This window comes from Chrysochloris asiatica, unplaced genomic scaffold, assembly GCF_000296735.1.
Source record: "Chrysochloris asiatica unplaced genomic scaffold, ChrAsi1.0 scaffold00142, whole genome shotgun sequence".
NCBI lineage: Eukaryota > Metazoa > Chordata > Mammalia > Afrosoricida > Chrysochloridae > Chrysochloris > Chrysochloris asiatica.
Genome location: NW_006408660.1, coordinates 2,825,452 through 2,836,911, shown reverse-complemented (window position 1 = coordinate 2,836,911; position 11,460 = coordinate 2,825,452). Strand labels below are relative to the sequence as shown.

Sequence of the window (11,460 nt, the reverse complement as noted above, 5' to 3'; positions counted from 1 at the left end):
AGATGGATTGGCCAAGTGGCAGCATCGATGGACTCAAGCGTGGCAACAGTAGTGAGGTTAGCCCAGGATCAGGCAGTGTTTCATTCTGCTGTACATAGGGTTGCTATAAGTCGGTGCTGACTTGATGGCACCTAAGAACAACAATTGTTACTATGACTAACTGTGATTGTCATAACTGTAAAGGAAAAAGTTTTGTAACATAAAGGGGGGAATGGTTAATCTTACATTCCAGGAACAGAGGACCCTAGGACCATCAAAGGAGAAGAGCATGAGTTGAACGTGGAACCCTAACCAGAGAAGCAGCCACACCAGAGATGGAGGCAGAGGTGATGGCATGGAGAGTTAGAGCATGTAAACTATCACTCAATTCACAATAAAAGCTTAAAAAAAAAAAAAATCAGTCACATTCCAAATAAGGCCAATGTTTATTCCTAGGTGCCAAAACATGAAGTGCTGAAGTAATATAATTTCAGATTCTAGGTAATTTAAGGAACTGAGGGAAATTATTTACTCACAATCTTGAATACATGATTTTCTTTATGTATTTTAAATGCTACTGTGAAAATAAAAAAGCATCTGTGGTTGAAAAAAGAAAAACATAGTTAATTGTTGAATCAACTTCACTTCCTTCGTGGCAACTATGTAAACAGAATAAAACATTCCCCAAAGGCACAAGTGGCTGGTTTACAAGGTTTCATGAGTGTGCTTAGTTTCAGAATGAGGGGGATAAGGTAGAATCCCCTCTGAACAGTTTCCCTCTTTCCCAGATGGATCTGGTGAAAGGGGATAGGGGACGATGGTGATAGGATTTTAAGACTCAGTGGTGAATAACTGTTACCAGGATTAATTGCAATCATCACAACTGTAATTGTAGATGATGTGTAACTAAAATGAGGGAGCAGTTCATCTTCCATTTCAGGAACAGACAATCCCAGGACCATCAAGAAGGAAGAGCATGAGTGGAGCAGGAGCTCCCTACTTAGAAAAGCGGCAACAACAAAGATGGTGACAGTATGCCTGTGGGCAGGAGGCTGGCTGGTAGAATGTGCCTTTTGGACATTTCAATAAATATATATTTTTTTGTTTTGTAAGTATACATCAAATATTTTTTTCCTTATTCACTGTGAAATATAAGATGTGAATGGGGAGTCACAAGGAGGAAGTGGGATTAGTGTTGTTTCAGGGAGGGGATTGTAATCACTGACATGAAACAAAGTATGCGGTTTGCTGAATTTGGGCTGATGGTCTTGTCAGTACATCTTCACCCAATTCACAATAAAAAATTGAAAAACAACAACAAACAAACAAGACTCCAAGAATTAATGGAATACAAAGCAAAATGTTTCAACAAACAGATGCAGTACTGAAGGCATTTATTCATGTATGCCAAGATATTTGGAAGATAGCTACCTGGCCAACTGACTGAAAGGGACACACATTTGTACCCATTCCAAAGAAAGCTGACCCAGTGGAATGCAGAAATCATCAAACAATATCATTAATACCAATTGCTGTGAGTTGGAACTGACTCAATGGTACTTAACATCAGCAACACAAGAGATGGGATCCAGGAAGAGAAAAATCACGTTGGAGAAAAGCTAAGGAAACCTGAATAAAGTTAATAATAATGTGTGAAAATAAACAAAAATTTAGTCTGCTAAGTTTGGTCAAATGGCACTTAACAACAACATTGTGATGGCTGGAACTGGTTGCCTTTGGCAGGGCTAGACCAAATGATTTTTTCGTGGGCCTTACACACCCCATGGGCCAGATGTTCCAGACTCCTGAACTAGAGCAAGAGTCTTTGGAACATACTGAAATTCACTTTAAAAACTGAGAGTATATGATTTTCCTTCAAGTATCTTCAGCTATGGGTTGCATCAAAATTTTAAATATTCATTCCACTTCATTATAACAATGTTTGCAAAGAAGAAATGAGATGTCTGCAAATCTCTAGCCCATTTGCTAACGTGAGCCCACCTAGTCTTCTTGCTCAAAGCCTACTCAACATTCTGCCCTCTGGAGGCAACAAAAGGCTAAGTGTATGGTGCAGCCTGCAGGGTCACACACTTGGGGCCCCATTTCTAGCTTATTCAGTAGCTTCATTGAATGACTGCACCCCTCACAGTCCACATCTGCAAAATGTAGGACAATGATAGCTCCTACACCTCACTTCTGTTGTGGAGATGGAATACAAATGCAAAGGCTCAGAATGGTACCCAGCATGCAGGAAGTGCTTCACAAAAGGATCCATATCACCTCTTAGGGGGCCTCCTCTTCATTCTAAGTCTGCACTGGTTCTTCACAGCTATGGTCACAGATAGTTACCCCAACACAAGGCAGGTGGAAAGGGATGTCCATAGACCTGGTTATGCAAAGAAGACCTGAACCCTAACAGTGGTGCATCTTCACTTTGGTTGCCTGGCCCCCAACTCACAGCAAGTCTCCAACCCACTAGTAATGGCTGGAATGTGTGCCCAGTGGCTCCTGACCTACTTCAGGCTGGGGCTAAAAAGTCCCAGATAGTTCCCTCCCTGGACCATCCTATCCCTCTAGCCTGGATGTTGTGTTGCTTCCCACCCTGAGACCAACCAAAATGGCAGGTCGTGTCTGCCACCACATCTGGTCCCAGGGTTTTCTCTATTCTGTCTAAGATGTACTTTTACTTCTCCTATCATCAATAAGAAGGCCAATGGAGCTAGCTAAATGACATAACCAGAAAAGTTTCAATTTCGGCCATCAACTTTCAAGGTCCTGCTGTACATTAAAGACAGCAGAGCTAATGGGCTACAAGAACTTTATTAAATGCCTCTGCTGGACACAACGTTGACAGCTTGAAACAGTCCCATCTCTGGCAAAGTTATAAAGACCAGGGTTGGGGCTGACTCGCACATGTGGCTTATTCTCTTCATCTGAATGGGCTAGATTCTTTTTGTACAGCAGTCTCAGGAACAAATAAACTTCTTACAGCTGCCCATGTGCCTGCTTTCTTAGTTCCACTTATGTGTGGAAGCAACAAAAGAGAGGACAGCAAACAAACATTAGGTTTTATTACAGGGGCGATAGGAATTTTCTGGTTTTGAACGGTGTAATCAATACAAAGTCCATGCAGAAAAACTGGACAATATATAAAAACAAAACAACCAAACCTACTGCCATCTGTCCAGTCAATTCCAACTCATAGCTGTATAGGATTTCTGAGACTGTAAATCTTTACAATAGCAAACAGTCTCATCTTTCTCCCATGCGGTTAACAGCTCAATGCATAACCCACAGCGCTCCTTGGAAGATGCATAAAAACCTAAATCCATTACACTCAATGTGTTGTGTTGAAGTGCCATTGAGTCAGTATTGACTCATAGAGATGTTACGCACAACAGAACAAAACACTGTCCAGTCCTGCCACCACTATGCCAGTTCATCTCATTAGGGGTCTTCCTCTTTTTCACTGACCCTCCACTTTATCAAGCATGATGTCTTTCTTCAGAGACTGGTCCTTTCTGATAATATGTCTGAAGTATGAAAGATGAAGTCTGGCCATCCTGCCTTCTAAGGAGCATTCTGGCTGTACTTCTTCCAACTTCTTTCGAGAGTCCATGGTACTTTTTAATATTCTCCTCTAACAACATAACTCAACTGCATTAATTCTTCTGTGGTCTTCTTTATTCATGTCCAACTTTCACATGCATATGAGATTATTGAAAGTACCATTATTTGGGTCAGGCGCACCTTAGTCCTCAAACTGACTTGCAGGATTAAATGCACCAATCAAGAATGCATAAGAAAACAGGATCCTTCAATAAATGCTGTCAATCAAAGACACATCAAAAAGATGGAGACAGTTTAAATGCCCATCAACAGAAGAATGATTAAACAAATTTTGCTATATACACACAATGGAGTACTATGCAATGTTAACAATGATGAATCTGTGAAACACCTCACAACATGGAGAACATTATGCTTATAGAAATTAGTCAATCACAAAAGGACAAACACTGTAGGAGACCAGTGTTGTAAAAAGTTAAGAAAATGTTTTCTTAATAAAAGAAGCAATCTGTGATGGTTACAGGGGGAAGAAGGAAGGGAAAATCATTCACAGGCAAAAGGACAGACACATGTTAGAATGGGTGACAGGACAGGCAATATAAAACAAGAGGGAGGTTAGAGGAAAGAAGAAAGTAGATGGAGAAACAGAGGAATGCAATAGTTAAAGTGAATAGAGGTAAATGATGTTAACTTGGTACATGGAGGGGAATGTAGGTATTGTAATGAAGCAATGGATGTGATCTGATGAATGTGCAACTGATAACCTGCTCTGAGAACCATCACGCAATTCACAATAATGTTTTTGTTAAAAAAAAGAAACTCCAAACCCACAGTCATCGAGTCAATTCAAAAGGTTTCTGAGGCTATAAATCTTTATGGGAGTAGAAATCCTCATCTTTCTCCCGTGGAGCCACTGATGGGTTTGAACTGCCAACTTTTCGGTCCAGTGCTTATCGTACAGCGCCACCAGGACTCCTTGAAAGATACATGTTATTATTAAGTGCCATTGAGTTGGTTCCAACTCATAGTGACCCTACATAGGGTTTCTGAGGTTTGAACTACCAATTTCATGATTAGCAGTCCAGTGTTTACCCAACATCACCACACCATGAAAGGAGCTAAATTCACAGGTTTATAAATGATGATTATGACAGCAGCAGCAGCTACTAGTAAATGGTTTTGTTTCAATTAGCTACATGTCTATACTTTCAGCCCCGTAACTTCCTTATTCACCCAACATGGAAGCATTCTTATCTGAAGAAGTATAGCGAAATGGTTAAGAAATTGGCTGGAAACATGGCTGGAAATTGAGTCAGGAGGCTGAGTTCATGTCTGGACCTGAAGGGTAACTAAGATCATCATCTCGGGGTTCCACCAGTCTCTATCTGACCAGTAAGCCTGGCCTTTTTTTTTTTTTTTTTTTTTTTTATGATTTTGAGTTTTGTTCCACTCTTTTCCCCTCACTCCATCCAGGACCTTCTAATGTGCTCCCTTGCTGAGCAGTTGGTAGCGGTGGATCTACAAGGGAAACAGTAACTCTAGGAGGTACACACACCCTAGAATGAACAAACATTTGAGATCAAAAGGGCAGCATTTACAGAAGGACAAAGCTCAGAAAGGTTAGAAAGATGGAGGGAAGGAAACAGGAAATACAAGGAGAAAATGGGATAAGTGATGTTGCATTGTGGGGGTTGCAAGCCATGATATGAACAATAGGTGTATGAAGTGTTGAATGGAAAACTGATCTACTCTGTAAACCTTCACCCAATTCACAATAAAAAAGGTTAAAAAAAAAAAAAAAAAACCCACAAGAATACAGGATCTGGACAGGGTCCTACTTTCTGAGTTCTAATCCTGTCTCAGCCACTAGCTAAGTGTGTGACTGAGCCTCTCTTTCTTATCTGTTATATGGAAATCATAATGGTATGCAGCTCAGATGGTTCGTGTAGGAATTAAATATAAAACTGCACATAAAACAGTTTAGCACAAGCCTCTGGCAAAAGAATAAGCCTTTAGTGTTACTCTCCCTATTTTTATAGGTGATGAAACAATTTAGGAAGGGTAAATAACTTGCTCATATTCACAAATTAACCAGCATTAGTGTTGGCCATTAAATCCAGCTGTCTCTATGCCAGAGATTTGTTGTTGTTGTTAGGTGCCATTGAGTTGGTACCGACTCATAGCGACCCCTATGCACAGCAGAACGAAACACTGCCTGATCCTGGGCCAACCTCACTACTGTTGCCACGATTGAGTCCATCGATGCTGCCACTTAGCCAATCCATCTTGTTGGGGATCTTCCTCTTTTTCTCTGGCCCTCCACCTTACCAAACATGATATCCTTCTCCAGTGACTGGTCCCTCCTGACAGTATGTCTGAAGTATGAGAGAGGAACTTTGGCCATCTTGGCCTCCAATAAGCACTCTGGCTGCACTTTTTCCAAAACGGATCTATTGGTTCTTTTGGCAGTCCGTGGCACTTTCAGTATTCTCCTCCAACATCATAACTCAAAAGCATCAATTCTTCTACGGTCTTCCTTATTCATTGTCCAGCTTTCGCATGCATATGAGGCTATTGAAAATACCATGGCTTGGGTCAGGTGCACCTTAGTCCTCAACCTGACAACTTTGCTCTTCAACACTTTAAAAAGGTCTTGTGCAGCAGATTTGCCTAATGCAATACATCGTTTGATTTCTTGACTGCTGCTCCCATGAGTGTTGATAATTGATCCAAGAAGAATGAAGTCCTTGACAACTTAAATCTTTTCTCTGTTGATAAGAATGTTGTTTATTGGTCCAGTGGTAAGAATTTTTGTTTTCTTTACATTGAGATGTAATCCATACCAAAGACTGTGCTCTGTGATCTTCATCAGTAAATGTTTTAAGTCCTCTTCACTCTTAGCAAGCAAGGTTGTATCATCTGCATATCGCAGGTTATTAATGAGTCTTCTTCCAATCCTGATGCCACATTTTTTTTTTGTTTTTTTTTTTCATATAACTCAGCTTCTCGGATTATTTGCTCAGCATACAGGCTGAATAAGTATGGTGAAAGAATACAACCTTGTTGCACACCTTTCTTAATTCAGTGTTCCATCCATGTTCCATCCATGTTCTGCTCAAACAACTGCCTCTTGGTCCAGGTTTCTAATGAGCACAATTAAGTGTTCTAGAACACTCATACTTAACAATGTTGTCCATAGCTTATCATGGTCTACACAATCGAAAGCCTTTGCATAGTCTATAAAGCACAGGTACATATCTTTCTGATATTTCTGATACATTCTCTGCTTTCAGCCAAGATCCGTCGGACAACAGCAATGATACCCTTGTTCCACAGCCTCTTCTGAATCCAGCTTGAACCTCTGGAAATTCTCTGTCAATGTATGATTGTAGCCATTTCTGTATTACCTTTAGTAAAACTTTACTTGCATGGGATTTCAAAGAGATTGTCCGATGATTTCCGCATTCTGTTGGGTCACCTGTCTTTGGAATGGGCACAAATATGGATCTCTTCCAAACAGTCGTCCAGATAGTTGTCTTCCAAATTTCTTGGCAGAGCTTTCTTGAAAAATTTCAATTTTGATTCCATCGATACCTGGTGCCTTGTTTTTTGCCAATTGCTTCAATGCACCTTAGACTTCCTCTTTCAGTATCATTGGCTCTTGATCATATGCTACCTCTTGAAATAGTTGAACATTAACTATTTCCTTTTGGTACAGTGACTCTGTGTATTCCTTCCATCTTCTCTTGATGCTTTCTGCTTCATTCAATAATATGCCAGAGATAGGTGACACTTTAATAATCGATAGAGAATCCACATAAATATGAAAGAGATAAGGCATTTCCTGCTATATATTTTAATGCTATCGATGATCAGCTTCTTGCTCCTGGTGCAGTTACATAATTTACAGGGCCCAGTGAAAAATGAAAAGCAAGAACATATCCATGAATGTGCTGGAGCATACAGGGGGCTAAGATCTTAGATATTACCAAACATCTTGAAGGAATGATTTGCTGGGCTTGGGGGCTCAAGACCATAGACTCAGCGTCCATTAGCATGTCATAGACCACAAAGACAAAGTTCTACATCCTACTTTGGTGAGTAGCGACTGGGATCTTAAAAACTCATGAGTGCCATCTAAGGTGCAACTATTGGTGTTTCCTCCCTGTCTGGAGGAAAGAAAAGTGATGAAAGCTGAAGATGCTTGGAAACAATTTGTCCAATGTACTGACGGACTTCATGAATATGTCTTCATGATCCTGAGGCCAGAAGATGGTGCTCAGCTACCACAATCAACTAATCTGAAAGAGATCACATTAGGTCTCGGATAGAGTGGGAGGAAATGTGAAACAAAACTCAAAATTATAAAAAAGACCAGACTTACTGGTCAGAAAGAGACTGGTGGAACCCCAACACTATGGCCATTGGTCACCCTTCCAGTCTGGAACAGAATTTACCTCTGTGGCTCAATTTTCAGCCAAGCAAAACGAGTCCTAGTGTGGTGCTATAGGATAGTACTGGACTGGTAACCTAAAGTCAGTGGTTAAAACAGACTAACCACTCCTTAGAGATACTATTGTTGTTGCTATTGCGATCGAGTCGGTTCCAAATCATAGCGACCCTGTATTGAGTTCCCAAGGAGAAGTTGGTAGGTTTGAACTGCCGACCTTACGGTTCACAGTCTGGTGCTGATCCTACAGCACACCAGGATCGCTATGAGAACAGAATTGATGGCACTGAACAACAATAGATTAGGTCTACAGGAGTGACAACAACCCTAGGAGGCATGCATCCCATAGAATGGATCAACCACTCGAGATCAAAAGGGCGTAAGAACACAGAATTCAGAAGGGTGAATAAAGAAGGGATGGAAACAAGAAACACCGGAAGGAATTGGAATAAGTGAATGAAAGGAAGTATATGATTTGTTGAATGTAAAACTGATGATCTGCTTCACTCAATTCACAATAAAAAGTATAAAGGAAAGAAAAAGAAAGAAATGTAAAGCCCCTTGTTGAAAAAAATGATTAAGAATTTCAAGATGGCCATGGCAGAATATTAAACTAAGTATGGGATCCTTCTGATCACAGAACCCTGCTACACAGGTTACAAGTCCATGAAGTCACCTTGTTTGGGCCTTTTTCAGGGACTAAACTGCAGGATTAACATTGGATTACATGGACATGCAGGCAGGGCTTCTAGGGTCAAGATATTCTTTAAGAATGCTCTTCCACTGTCTCCTCCCTAGAGGAAAATGTTATGACATGAAATTATTTATAATAACCAATAACAAAGTCAAAATCAAATCATTAGCAAGTATGAATGTTCTTCCTTACCCTCCTTGATAAATGAAGGGATTGAGGGCCAATTTACTTCAAGAAAATCTGCTGTAAAATCATAAATCCTGGTCACAAGAGTCCTTGAAGTCATTCAAGGTAAGAGGCAAAAAGAACTTTTAATGAACACTTTGATTACAGTTTGCAGAAAAAAAGATAATTCAACTATGATGCATTTTAGATTATAAACCAAGACCTTGAATGTTCTTGTCTTGTCTTGTCAAGGAAGTGCTACCGTTAAGATTTTTTTTTTTTAAATTAATTTAAACTCTTCATCTCCCATGAACAGAAAGCCAAATGATTTTAGGAGTCAGTATCAAGAGTTGTTGTTGTTGTTGTTAAGTGCCATCGAGTCGGGTCCGACCCATAGCGACCCTGTACAGTGTTTCCGAGGGTGTAAATCTTTACGGGAGTAGAAAGCCTCATCTTTCTCCCGCAGAGCGACTGGTAGTTTTGAACCGCTGACCTTAAGGTTCGCAGCCCGATTCGTAACCAGTACGCTACCAGAGCTCCTTAGTATCAAGAGTAGGTGATTCAAAAATAATCATGAATCTTTCTATTCAAATAGGATTTTAATTGTGACTTTCTTTGTATTTTCTTCTGACATTTCACAAGAAGGTGGAGTGGACCCAATATCCAAGAACTGCACATGCCAAAAAAAAATGCCGCTGACACCTAAAAGCCAGAACTAATCTGGTCATTTTTCAAAGTGTCCAAGGTGAGACTTAGAGAGAGAGCAAGAGTAAAAGGATGGAGGGTTCTCTGTGAATCACACCAATTAAAAGAAGGATTAAATCATCAGGTATGATGAGCTGCCCAGAGATAAAGCACTGAATATGGGGTCTGTGTTATAGCTCCTTCACTCAAATAGTGGTGATGTCATCTAATTAGAACCAAAGTTTCTTCTGTCTGGACAAAGGATTTAAATGAAAAAGAGAGAGGCTTTTGACTTTCAGTGGATGCATGACAGACTTCAAAGAAATATTCTCATGTGCAAGCCACATATTTAATAGTAATTATTCACCAAATGGGATGCTATCATCCTAGCCCAATTTTTGCCAACCAAAAGAAAACCAATCAATCATCCTTTTCCTCTAGAATTTCTTAACAGTTAGAGGGCCAAGCTTGAGCCATTCAAAGATCAAGATGAATCCTCTGGATAAAATGAGTGAACCCAACAAGTACAATCACACCAGATTTCAGAGGTAATTACAAATCCTTATCCTGTTAAATCTGTTAGTTTGTAACCTGGAGGCGCCAACACCTCCCAGAATTGCTGGGATGCCTTTAAAGGAGAATTTCTCAACCAAGACACTATTGACATTTCGGGCCAGATAAATCTGTTGTGGGGGGCCGTCTGGTACACTGTAGGATGTTTAGCAGCATCTCTTCCACTAGATGCCAGCAGCATCCCACCTCCCCACTCCTAGCAACCAAAAAATGTCTCCAGAAATTTCCAAAAGCTCCTTTCGCGCAAAACTCACCTCCAGTTGAGAAACAGTTGAAAAGAGATGATAAGGAATGAAAGTCAAGGACTCAAACGCTCTTTATACCAAGGAAAGATAGTGAGGCGCTTGGGTATCAGTGATTCTCAAACTTTGATAGGTATCAGCCTCCCGAGGGAGCTGGTTAAAATGCTGATTGCTGAACCTCACCCCTGATCTATCTATCACTTTAGTCCAGTATTGGGTTTGCACACACCAGTATCAACACTGATTTTGCAGGTAAGCTTATTGGGCCAGAGAGGGAAAATGCCTAGCCCAAGGTTATACAGAGCAAGTTAGAACCTGGACTCCAAACCTTAAATTAACCAAGCTCTTCCTAAAAACAAGGTGGGCTGAGGTGAGGTGTGCATGTGTATATGTGTTGCTTTTCGAGAGGCAGTAGCTAACGGTAACGGCAATGCTCTCCGAAGCCATCAGTTCAGGTTAAAATCGCCACTTGACAAACGGCGACCTTGCACAAGGTCCATAACCTCTGAGAGACTCAGTTTCCTCTTCTGTTAAATGGGACTAATAATACCTTCCTCTTAGGCTGTTGGAGGAACGCGATAACTCTGTAGGATAAGCACTGGACTGCTAACCACAAAATTGGCGGTTTGAGCCCACCAGTCACTCCACGTGAGAAAGATGAGACTTTCTCTGTGCCGGTAGAAATTTACAGCTTCGGAAACCCTGTAAAACGGTCTCTGTTAGTCGGAACTAATTCTCTGGGCACTTAACAACAAGAGGATGATCGGAAAGGTTAGAAGAGATCGCGTATACAAGGGCCGGGCACTCAGAACATGTCCGTTTGTCGTTGCTGCCATCCCACGATCCAGAGTTGAATGGATCCGCGGGACCCCGAGGGCAAAGACTTGGATGTGGACTCAGGGAGGCGAAGAAAAAGATCCCTAACTTGCCCTAACATGGGGCGGACCCTCACCTGGTCCCGCAGCTCCTTCTCCAGCTGCCGGTAATCATTGTTCCAGACTAGGAGATGCAGGGGAAAGAGGCCGCTGGCGTCGCGGGTCGAGGACATGGCGAGGAGACCGCAGCCGGGCCCTCGCCGCCCGCTCGCCAGAAGCCTCAGCCCC

The 11,460-nt window shown here is 41.3% G+C and overlaps 1 protein-coding gene across 1 annotated transcript in view; it reads right to left on the bottom strand.

The window, feature by feature from the left end:
- The window catches only part of ANKRD13A (ankyrin repeat domain 13A), a 49,856-nt gene extending 38,396 nt beyond the window's left edge, over window positions 1-11,460 (bottom strand). Inside the window, exon 1 of the mRNA XM_006870454.1 lies at window positions 11,310-11,460. Coding sequence (XP_006870516.1) covers window positions 11,310-11,405 — 96 coding nt within the window. The 5' untranslated portion in view covers window positions 11,406-11,460. The remainder of the gene's footprint in view (window positions 1-11,309) is intronic.